This window comes from Rhinolophus hipposideros (assembly GCF_964194185.1).
Source record: "Rhinolophus hipposideros genome assembly, chromosome: 9".
Taxonomy (NCBI): Eukaryota; Metazoa; Chordata; class Mammalia; order Chiroptera; family Rhinolophidae; genus Rhinolophus; species Rhinolophus hipposideros.
In genome coordinates this window covers 5,552,569-5,564,953 of record NC_138055.1, presented here as the reverse complement: position 1 = coordinate 5,564,953, position 12,385 = coordinate 5,552,569, and the positions used below count along the sequence as shown (strand labels likewise).

At 48.3% G+C, this 12,385-nt stretch overlaps 1 protein-coding gene across 1 annotated transcript; it reads right to left on the bottom strand.

The window, feature by feature from the left end:
* Nucleotides 1-268: 268 nt before the first annotated feature.
* Nucleotides 269-4,504, bottom strand: LOC308502347 (SNW domain-containing protein 1-like). Its single transcript, XM_081059976.1, has one exon. It carries the CDS (start codon nucleotides 2,459-2,461, stop codon nucleotides 743-745), a length of 1,719 nt encoding a protein of 572 aa, XP_080916102.1. The 5' UTR covers nucleotides 2,462-4,504; the 3' UTR covers nucleotides 269-742.
* Nucleotides 4,505-12,385: the final 7,881 nt, after the last annotated feature.

Sequence of the window (12,385 nt, the reverse complement as noted above, 5' to 3'; positions counted from 1 at the left end):
TAAAAGACACATTGCCATTAATCCCCCTCAAAATACCCCCCACCCCCACTTCGAACACACTTATCCCCTCATTCTTGCCACTTTCTGAAGCAATTCTGGAAGTCCTCTTTCACGAGTGTCTTCAGTTGTTCTGTCTTGACTACCTCTATGTCCTGAATCATTTTAACTTTGGGGAAGAGTCAGAAGTCACGTGGTGCCAGATCTGATGAATAAGGTGAATGAGGACACAGAATAATGTTTTTTTTTTTTTTTTTTTTTTTTTGTCTAAATGGTTTTATTTGAAACAAATAGTTGCATCAAGCAAGAGCTTCCTCTCCCCACCTCAAATTGAAACAGAACACAGTAGGGGAAAACATCGCTTGGCAGGACAGTTCTAATACGTGAACATCCTTCTCACTGTGTTTGGGGTAACTTCATCCATAAACAGTCATTCTTACACAAAGTCTTAACCCCAAATTACTAAAACCACACAAAAGGAAGTGGTCTTAATTTCATGTGTGGGTAGTATGTTCTATAAATGCCAAGAGGTGGGAGAAGCACAAACACAACCCACTCTTTAAAAAAAACTAAATAGTTCAAAGTAGAATGATCCATCCCCCCCTTTCTCCCATAAGAAAAAGTTGCACTGGGGTCTGACACCCAGATTTGGTTTTTATCCTGGCCATTTAGAAAGTGTTCCCCCACATGACCTGCGTCATTAGGGTTATGGATAATAGTCCATTCACTTTGAAGAGAGAAATGTCTACTCCTTCCTCCTCTTCTTGCCTTCATGCTCATGTTCCTTGGGGCGGCTGCTATCTGAGGGTCTTTTAGAGCCACCGTGCTGTTTGGCTTCTTCCAAAAACTTGTCCAAACCAAAAGGATCTTCCTCAAACTGAACTGGTCCTTCCCGACCTCTTTGCCTATGGTCTGAACCAGAAAACTCCTTATCGGGAACAAATCTGTTGGTCTTTATTCTGGCTTCTAGGTCATCACCATACATGTCCTTGTCCAGATTTTTACTGGGCCTGTAAATATTCTGGGCCATGTCTTTACCACCTCTCCAGGCTTGATCATAAACATTGTAAATTTCATCTTCTCCACCTGCAAAACCACTGTCCATACCCTTGGATTGGTTGAAGAGCCTCTGATCATACTGAACTTCATTGGAAGTCCGAGGATTGGGCACACCAAGAGCAATCACCTCACTGATATCTCGATTTTCATTTCTCTGTAGTTTTGACCTCTTATCAGGAGCTGCCCTGGAAAGATTCCTGTCATGCTGTCTCTCTTTTCGCCTGTCATGCCGGATTTCATCCCTCTCACGTGCCTCCCCATCCTCTTTTTCCACATGGGTTTTGATTCCAGCTCTTCTTTCCCTGGCTTTCTGAGCCATTTCTCTAAGTTTCTCTTCATGCTTCTCCTTTTCCTTTTGAGCCATCTTTCTCTCTACTTGAGCACGCATTTCCACAGCTTCACGAGCCTTCCGATCAGCAATGTAGAGGGCTTCAGCCAGTTTGGCAAAATTTTCATTGATGTGAACTGTCTGCAGTCCTCTTCCATCAGCAGCCAGACGTTTGTCTAATGGAATTGTATAACCCTTTGCATTTTTCCAGTTTGAAATACAAGGAGGAATCTTCCACTCTTGTTGTTCCTTCACAGTCATCTTTCGGCTAGGAGAATGCATGACAGGTGCAGGAGGAGAAGGTGGTCCTCGGGGTATTTTCTTATTAATCTTGAACCTGGGAGGCTCCATTGGATCTTTCTGCATTTCCACCATCCGAATAACCCTCTGTTTTGCTCCAGAGTTGAAAGCCACTCCTTGTTGAGACGGTGTATATCGGATATACTGAGCAGGAGCCAGTTTATCAGCTGCTCGAACTGGCATGGCTGCAGCAACCTTCTGTGACACAGATTTTTCTAAGGCTACCCTTGTCTTTTCTGTTATCTCTTTAATAGCTTCTTCATCAGGTCTTTGCAGGTCTGGGTCATCTGCATTCATGACTTCCTTGGGAACCAGGTCAGTGTACTTGCTATAAATGACCTTGTCTTTTGACTGTCCTTGTCGAGCAATTGCATCATATTTGATTTTTCCTTCAGCATCCACCTGAATGGCAAGGGCATTTGACATTTTTTTCTTTCGTCCCATATCCAGTGGATACTGGGCCACATGGATCTCTGGAAAAGCACCTCCATCTCCAAAATCCTCTAATAAGCGAGGTATCCAGCCTTTCCGGTATCCGTATGGCGGAGGTTCTCTCCGGGAGGAGACCAGCGAGGTCTGTCGTGATCTCTGGGATCTTGCCTTTTCTTCAGCCTCAAGCTGGTCCTGAGATAGCTGAGTAGGTGCAGGTAAAAAGCTGGTGAGCGCCATCTTCTTCCGCTTGCTTCCCGTGCGAGCGACGCACCCCGGGGCGGGTCTTTCTGAGACGAGTTGGGGAAAGGAAGGCGAGCACGGTGCGCAGGCCCCCTGGCCCAGCATAATGTTTTTATTTGACAGAAATTGATGTATCAGAAGTGATGTGTGACACAGAGCATTGTCATGATGGAGGATGATTTATATCACACTTTAAAACACACCTTCTCTCAACCGTAGCTCATACATGACTGTCTCGAACAAGTTGAAACGTGTCACACACTGTTTCTAAAGTTCCATGCACCGCTTCCCGTATCGAAGATCCTGCCTTTCCATTGGATGGCACTCGGCAGCAGCATACATCGTATTTTGTGATCACAACGGAAAGGCTCCATGTCACACATCGCTTCTGGTACAGCAATTTCTGTCAAATAAAAACATGACGGTGTGTCCTCATCCACCTTAGTCACCAAATCTGGCACCGTGTGACTTCTGGTTCTTCCCCGAAGTCAAAACAACCACGAAAGGTAAACGTTTTGAATCAATTCAGGGCATCGAGGCAGCCATGACAGTGCAACTAAAGACACTCACGAAAGAGGGCTTTCGGAACTGCTTCAGAAAGTGGCAGGAACGATGCGATAAGTGTGTTTGAAGGGAGGGGGAGTATTTTCAGGGAGAATAATGGCAATGTGTCTTTTACTGTAATACATTTTTTTAATTTAAACATTCACCGTATTGATCATACTTCGTATAGTAATAAAAACCTTTAAAAAAAGAAAACAACAACAAAATGGCTAAAATCTAAAAAACTAAACTGAAAAATTCCAAATGCTGGCGAGAATCTGGAGCAACAGAAACTCTTATGCTGGTGGAAATGCGAAACAGTTCAGCCACTTTGGAAGACAGTTTGGCAGTTTCTTACAAAGCTAAATATAATCTTACCATATGATCTGGCAATCACACTCCTAGATATTTACCCAACCGATATGAAAACTTACGTCCACACAAAATCCTGCATATTAATGTTTATAGCAGCTTTATTCATAATTGCCAAAAACTAAAAGTAACCAAAATGTCTTTCAATAGGTGAATGGATAAGGGAATGTACATCCAGACAATGGAACATTATTCATCGCTAAAAAGAAATGAGCCAACACACCATGAAAAGACTTTAAATACATATTGCTTAGTCTAAGAGGCCAGTCTGAAAAGGCTACATACTGTATGATTCCAACTATGTAACATTCTGAAAAAGGCAAAACTATAGCAACAGTAAATAGATCAGTGATTGCCTAAGGTTCTGGGTGGGGGGGGAAGGATTGACGGAGCACAGAGGACAGTGAGACTATTCTGCGTGACACTGTAATGGTGGATATACAACATTGTGCAAAATCCACAGAGTGTACAACACAAAGAGTGGGCTCTAATATGAATCATAGAGTTCAGTTAATAATAGTCTATCAATATTAGTTCATCAGTTTGAACAAAGTATCACCCTAATGTAAGATGTTAATAATAGGAAAAGATGTAACCAAAGAAGAGAGAGGATATATGGGAACTCTGTACTATCTACTCAATTTTATGTAAATCTAAGACTGCTCCAGAAACATAAAGTCTATTAATTAAAAGAAAAGAAAAGCAACCCAGAGATGGACAGACCTTCCCCAATCAGCCACAAGCAGCTGTGAATGCCTCCAGCGCCCCAGGTAAGAACCCAAGGAGCTCTCTGGGGACAGTGGGGAGGGTACTGGCTGAATGTCCAGTTCCTCATCCCAACTCCCTAGGCAGGTGAGCCTCTCTCCCTTCCCTGGGGCTAGAGACACTCCCTTCCAGGTGAAAGGGTTCAGAACTGTCTCCCCCAAATATGCTGCTTTGATATGTTGATTACTTTGAGCTGAATGCACTTGAGAAGCAGCTGGTGTCGGAAGGGCTCTCTGCCCTCCCATTTTTACCTAAAAACAGGACATAAAATTTACCACGGGACAGGTGCCCTCCCTTCACCACCAAGAGAACATTCTTGTCACCAGAGATTGGGAGGGTTGATGCCAAAATGAATCTGTACAAACAAACCTGCTAAAAGAACACTTATCGTCTATTAGTTTCCCCAGCATATTTCCTAGTCACTGCCCCACAACTTACTACCCCTAACTGCTTTATTTTATCACATTCCCATACACGTATTTGTTCTTTATATAAAAAGATATATCAGCTTTGGGACCCAATGGCTTCTTTGGGTCTTCATTTTTCTACTGAAGTCTCCTGTGTACACTTCAAAATGTTAAATACATTTGCATGCTGTTTTCCTGTTAATCTGTGTCATGTCCATTAATTCTCAGGCCAGCCACAGAACCTAAGAGGGTAGCAGGAAGTTTTTCTCTTACACAGGGAAAGTGCTGCAAAAGGCTCCCACCCCACAGAAAGTTCTATTGTTATCTCTACATGAGGAAAATTGCCTCTGTCCAATGCAGAATAAGCATCAATGGAACATCTGGGAGTCCAGAGACAGTCCTAAGTATAATGATGGCATTTCAGATTGGGGAGGGGAAAGATGAATTACTCAATAAATGGGTTTGGGAGAGGCTGCTGAAAGAGCTCCCCCAGCTCTACTGGACCTGAAATTCCACCACAGCCACTCACTCTGGATTAAGGTATGGTCACAGTAACCCACCACCAACCCCACTCTCATAGAAGCACTAGCTTATCCCGTCTGTGCTACCCCAGGGCCTGGCTCATGAGTGGGTTATGTGTGAGTGGGGAGTTGAGGGGCCTGGTGGGAAAAACGAGCATCACCTCGGGATTCTGGGAAGCTGGGGATACTGCCTGAGCAGCAAGAGGGATTTGAGGGGTCAAGGCCTGGTGGGGACACGGCCCCATCTCCAATGACGGGGAAGCACCAGCAATCCCGGTGATGAACCAGGTGAGGCGGGTGGGCAAAACGATGAACACACTTACAGACCGGGCAGTGTGTCTGCGTGAGTGTGTGTGCGCGTGCATGCGAGTGCAGGTTTGCTTGCGTGCGGTGGGCCGTGCGTCGAGTGTGTGCGCCCGGCACGTGTGTGTGCCCGTGTGCTTGTGCCATCCACCGTGTGGAGAGGAGGAGTCCCGGACGGAAAGGTCTGGTCTGCAGAATCTGCAGGACCTTGATTCCTGCTCGGCTCGCTCCCTCCCTTCCTCCCCAGGTATCCATGGAGGAGGCGCAGTCTTCACAGACCCCCTCGTCCCCCCCCCCCACACACACACACTAGGTCCTCCCAGACCGTGATGAAGTTGGGGAGAGGTGCGGGGAGAGCTGAGCAGGGGAGACCCCACGTAGGGGTCTCAGGAGGCGCCGCTGGCCCTGGGATCACACCTGAGATCCCCAGATGTGGGGCGCGCACGGCCGCGTACTTGCCTGGGGGGGACCCCGGCCTCCAGGGGGCGTCTCCGAGCCAGGAAAAGACAGCGTCCGCGCGCGGTCCTGCAGTTCTGTCCATTCCAAACACCCTCCCTTGGGACCGGGTGTGTGCGCGAGTCGGTGGGGGCTTATCCACCTGCCGCCGTCTCCGCTGCTCCAGGAGACGTTCCGTTCATTCGGCGCCTGGTCACCCGAGCCCTGCGCTGCGCCTGCGGGGCCCTGCAGACCCCCGGGTGGGGAGGAGAAACTTCGGACCCCCGCGGGCACGGCTGAGCCCTCTGGCTGTGGGGCTCCGGGGAAACCCGAGGATGGAGCGGAAACTGCCCAGAGGCGGGTGGACGGTCTGGGGAGGTTGCCCGGGAGGATAAGGAGTTTAGTAGGTGAAGAAAGTGTTCCAGGCCGAGGGCACAGCTTGATGGGATGCCCGGAGGTGGGAGAGCTGGTGCTGGGAGCACCGGAGCCCGGGATGCGGGAGGACGGCTTGGACCAGCGCACCCACGCCCACGGCCTCTAGTGGAGGGCGCCCTCAGACTCCCCCAGGGGCTGAGAGGCGTCCTTTGGAGCCCCCGGGCCGCCGTGTCGGTCCCCCACGCAGCCTCAAGGCGGCAGCACCCAGTCTTCGGCGCTCACGATAAAACACGCCCCTCTCCCTCTCTGGCTCCTTCCCTCGCCATCCCTTTATCAGGGTTTCCCGCCCCCGCTGCACTCAGCACTTCTGAGAACCCGGTCCCCCGAGTTCTCCAGCGCCCAGGGGTTCCACATGTTGGTGTGAGGACGCCCTTGAATGGAGGGCAGGGCAGGGCGTGCGGGGTGGGGGTGAGGGGTGGGGGTATCCCCTAGGACTCTGCACCTGATGGGTTCAATGGAGTCGTGCTGGTCACTGCTGAGGACAGAACCTGACACAAACAAGGTGCTTAATAAACGTGAGCGTTTCTTAATAGCAGTCTCCCCCAAGCCCCATAGGTGCCATACAACTGCCCTCCAACGTTCACACTCTGAAACTTTCTTCCTTTCCTTTCCACCTCCCTCCCTTCAAAACAGACTCAGCTTCCTTTTACTAACAATCAAGAAATTCACCCAGCTCCTCCCTTTCTGTCTTCTACCCCACTATTAAGGACTCTTAATAGTCTCCCCTCAGGGTAACATTTCTATTTTATAAGAAAGCTCTAGCTACTCACACCTTAAACCCAAAGGAAGGGGTAATGGTGGAATTTCAGGCACAGTACCAGGTCTCTAATCCAGCCAGGTGAGGGTCGGGTCCTGGGGTCCTTCCATTCCACCTGGGTTGGGCACAGGTGCTGAGCCCAGCATGGGGGCGAGGGGCTTCCCCCCCCCCCCCCCCCCCCCCCCCCCGGAGTCATTTCCCAGGGGACTTCTTGCAAAGCCTGAGCAGGTGAGGCCTTGGCGGGAGAGGCCTGGGCAGGTGAGACCTGGGCAGGAGAGGCCTGGGCAGGTGAGACCTGGGCAGGCGAAGCCCAGTCAGATTCAGCTGGAGGATACAAGCTGCTGCAGGACCCATACCACCTCAGGCCACCGGTCCTCCCGGGCAGTGGTGATGAGAGCTACCTGTGCCTTCTGTAAACTCCTTCCCAGTTAGTGCCAAATTCCAAAGAGGGGCATGTTCCTGAGGGCTGAGGTGGTGTCTGGGGCTGGTTTTGACACTGCCTCTGACCTTGAGCTTGTTACTTGAGCCTCAGTTTCCTCCTCTGTGAAATGAGATTAATTATCCCTGTTCTGTCTCTGGCAACCTTTTGAATGCCTCTGAGCTTCAATGTTCTCATCTATAAAATGGGGTTAATTTTAGTCTTTCTTGTCTACCTTACAATTTTACAATTAAATCCATCCATTCATTCATCAAATAAGAATAAGGAATGGAGAGTGCTTATACCTGGCACTGTGTACATGCCTTAACCCATCCATTCCTCCTGACCACTCTGGGAGGTAGATGTCTGTATTATCACCATTGCACAGATGAGAAAAACTGAGTCCAGTGAGTCACTCAGCATCACACAGTTGAGTGTGATTCAGGCCCATTCAGTCTGGCCCCACGGGAGTCTCTGCACAGCACACTGTACCAGGGACTGGAGCATAGTAGCTCCAATAAATAGTGGTTAAATGAATGACCTTGCAAAAGTACCCTGCGGAGAGCTCTTCTGAGGCTGGGGTTTGGGGGAATGTCCACACCCCACCCTGCTCATCGATGCAGATGAGTGTGACAGGTTTTTGCATTGTAATATGCAAAGGATGGCATTTGCCATGTATTCTCATCCCCTTCTGAGATCTGGGACTTTTTGGGGTCCTCTGGGTAGTTGCAGAGAGACAGCTTGGGACTCCTGAATGTGGTTCAAAGAGCGTGAGTTTTATGCTCAAATCTTGACTGTGTGACTCTCTCTCTGAGCCACAATGGCCTCTTCTCTAAAATGGGGGCTATTTTTGACAACTTAGTAAGGTGGTTCTGTGAATGAAACAAGAAAACGAAGGTGAGAAAGCTGCATCAGGACCATGGCAGTCTGAATTGATCTGTCCCCTTCCCACTGACCCCCCCCCCCCCGAAGGAAGACCACAGAAAACAGCCCCTCCCCTATTTGATGTCACATTTTCTCTGGGGAACAATACTGTGGCCGTACCAGAAAAAAAGAATTAATTTTGCCTGGAAAATGCCTTCTTGCTAGATTTTGATCATCTCAGCTTCCCAGGTGCCCCGCTTGTTGCTGGGGTCCCTTTCTGTGCTTAATTAAGCGCTTCGTGCAAACAAACAGAATGTGTACAGGTGAAGAACTTGGCTAAACCATGGCTGGACAGAGGCATTGGGTGTCATCTGTTCAACTATCCGTGCCCTATCCGTGCCTAACGAGTACCCTGTCAGGCTCTGTCCTAGGCACAAAAGAGCCGAGGTTTTTTTTAAAAACTTGAAAACTTACATGCTAAGATTAATGTTATTATAAAAGAAACCAACCCCATTGTTGAAAAAGATGAAATTACATAATAGTTTATATTTGAAGCCAGCACGTCCTGGCTCCTTTATGTTTCCTCTTAATTCTACTTAAAACCTGAACGGTTCCTTTTTTAGCTCCTCATTCCTCTTGCATTTGATCACAGGCAGCTAAAAGAAGACAGCTGGCATTTTCCACATTCAGCCTGGAAATCACTTTAACTAGATCTACAGGTTCAGTACACACCCATTCGATCTTCTCCTCACCACAGGCAACAGTTGTGCTATATATTATGGTACGAAGACTAAAATGAAACCCCAATATTATATGCTGCCTTGACTTCTGGTAAAATGTGGAGGACCTCAGTGGCCTAAAGGCATGTCTCCCTTTCGGATGTGGGATCCCAACTCTGCTCCTGTGGGTAAAGTCCCCCAGCAAAACGTGCTGTTTTATCACATGGACCAGACACAATGCCTGTTTATCCCGGCATTGCAGGTTTTAGCTCCCTGCCAGCTGTGGAATTATACAAACAAGCCCATCACATCCTCCCAAGGGAACCAGGGGCACCACACTCTCTGGTTCCTGTACAGCCTGCCTCCCAACCCCCCTGCTTGTTCACGCTGTTCCTGAGAGCAGCCCGGTGTGGCCTTGTGTGGCCTGTGGTGTCCTCTTCCCCGGGGCTGTGATTATATGTGACTCATAAACTGCTGTCTCTCTCATCTTGTCCCGCATTGGGTGTCATGTTTCGACCATTCCCTCATCCTAAGGTGGGATGGTGAAGAGGAGATTAAAACAAGTGTCTGCTTTTTTCTAACTTGGGTTACCTAAATGGAGTCTGATTTCTTTCCACATCCAATAGCCATGTCCGTACTGCTCCGTAAGCTTTCAGCTTCCTCAAGGCGGATCCTACCACCTGGCCCAAGACCAATGCCACATGTTTTACATTTTGTTTTGAGGGCATCCTACTTCTCCATGTCAAACTGTCTTCTGGACACCATTGCTGCATAGCAAATCACCCCCAGTGTAGGAGCTTAAAACAACGATCGTTTATTTGTTCAGTTTGCAATTTTATGGGCTCAGCAGGGTCATCACTGAGCTTCACATGGCATCCATTGGGATAGTGGAATGCCAGGAAGATCCCCTTCCCTCCAAGCTCAAATATTATATTCAGGAAGAGTTCATTCTAGAGGAGTCAGGGAGGAAACAACGGGGAAAAAAGGATGACGATGATGGCCATAGCAACTAACCTTTTTAGAGCCCTTAGCCTCAGCCAGACACCATCATAAACACTGTGTGTATATATATATATATATATATATATATATATATATATATATATATATATATATATATATATAAACTCAATCCTTACCTTCACCCTTGGAGGAAAGGGCTATATTGATTCTGCTTTGCAAGATGTCAAAGTACCTACTAAGCCAGAATGATTCACTGATGGTCAGTGTCATTTTGACATTGACCTTTAAATATTTTCCACTTTTGCCATGTTTGGCCAGTCTTACCCCTGACTCCTCCAGGAAGGCATTACCAGGCATCACCCCTTGGATGGGAGCACCCCATCTGAGAGAGGTCCCGTCCCAGGCATTGAGGCTGTGCCCCTGGAATCAGCTCCCTGCTCCCTGCCTCAGACCTCTGTCCTCTGCCGATGCTGCCCTGTCACCTTCTCTTCCATTTTGTCTCTGCCTGAGCCTCGCCATGCTGGGCCTCCAGGCTCCATCCCTGGCAGCTCTCCCCCATCTCAGTGCTGCTTTTGTCTCCTCCAAACCCTGAGACTCCCCATCCTGTTCCCTGTCCCAGGGAAGTCCCCCGATGTCCACTAAGCCTGAGAAAAGCCAGATAAACCTGAATATTTCTTCACCAGGAAACTCCACACCCTAGCTATGCTGGGAAAACAAAGCTTTTTTTTTTTTTTTTTTTTTTTTTAATCTGAGTCAAAAAAACCCACAAAAAACCAAATGACTCCATGATGTTTTGGTAAATGAAAAAAAAAAGCAAAAAACAAAACACACACACACACACACACACACACACACACACACACACACACACACAACAAAAAACCCCAGCATTTTACAAAATGGATTTCTAGCCATTGCAAAATGATTATAAACTGTCCTGACTCCAGAGTAACTGAAAGGAAAATTCATCTGCAAACAGCTTTTTACTTTCCATTTGGGTTTTAAATGCAGCCCAACCCCCAGTTCAATTACAGAAGGTCAGAACTGAGGTTGAGGGAAAATAGTTCACATGAAGAAAGGGAGGAAAAGATCAGATTCAATCCACAGCCTAGAAACTGCTGGAATTTTATTTCTCCCTCATGTAAGAGGCCAGAGGTGGGCAGTTAGGGCTCAAGGATTTAGCTGCTCCCCAAACTCATCCAAACACCCCAGGCTTCTGCTACTCTGCTCTGTCCCTCAACACTCAGTTTTCATCTCGTAGTCCAAAGCAGCTGCTCCAGCTCCTGCCATTGCACCCAAACTCCACCAACAAACCTGACTCAGAGATCGTCCCCATTACTTCTGCTCTGCTGTTATCCCACTGACTAGACCTTACTCCCCTTAATTGCAAGGGGAGCTGGGAAAAACAGTTTTCAGATGGGGAGCCAAGTGCCCGGCTATAAAGTCTATTGCTATATAAAAGAGAGGAGTGGGTTTTGGGGAGAAACTGGCCCTGTCTCCACAGAGGGCTCCTCTGGGAGAATATAGACCACTCTATGGCAAAATTTTCCAGAATGCACTGTGGTGAAGCATGAAGAATGTCGCACTTTGTTTTGTTTGGAACTCGCAAATATCTTGGGCACAGTTCCACCTTGTTGTTAGTGCCAAAACCACGTCCCAAGACAAGAATGTAATGGTTTTTGGACTTTGCTGCTGGTTCAGGGTGGGCTCTGGAGCCAAACTGCTCAGGTTTGACTCTGGGCCCTCTTCCTACAAGCCATATAGCTTTGGGCAAGTTACCTACCTGTTTGTGCCTCAGTTTCCTCATCTGTAAAATGAAGATAACTGTTCCTGCCTCATCTGACTGTCGTGAGATCGCATGTGGAGGCACCCGGCACAGTCCTAGGCACATAGGAAAAGCTCGATAAATGCTGTTAATTGTAGTACTTCTCTGCCACTGAGCCTGCAGCCCTATGTCTGGGTCTCAGTTTCCTCGTACGTAAAATCAGGGGTGTATGGCTGTAAAAGATCCCTCCCCTCTCTGTGCACATATGCTGCCCCACCTATCAAGATGTGGAGCTTAGTTCTCACCCCGGGAGTCTGGGCTGGGCGTAGGACTAGGCAGGAGCGCTGATGTGCCACTCTAGGTCTGACTCGTAAGAGAACAGGCAGCTTCCACCTTCTCCCTCCTGGAACCCAAACACCATGCTGTGAGGAAGCGCAAGCAGCTGCCTGGACAGGCCCACATTTGGGCCTTTAGACCAAGCTGGGGGCAAAGCTGACACTCCCCTCACCCGTCCCCAGCCCCCAGCCCTGCTCTGCAGCTGGAGAGCACAGACGTGTGGACTTCCCCTGCCACCCAGCGGGGCATCTCCAAGGGCAGAGTGGGCCTTCATTAAGCTATTGTCTCTAAGATGCCCCACCTGCCCCCCCAGAAACAATAGAATGGGGCATGACCTACTGAAGACTCAAGTTATGTCTCCAGTTGGGAGGCAACACTTAAAAAGATGGGGTTCTGTCTTACAGGATGCAGAGACCAGCATGTTCC

Coding starts and splice junctions, on each gene's coding strand:
- LOC308502347 (XM_081059976.1), bottom strand. CDS start 2,461: ATGCTGGGCCAGGGGGCCTGCGCACCGTGCTCGCCTTCCTTTCCCCAA.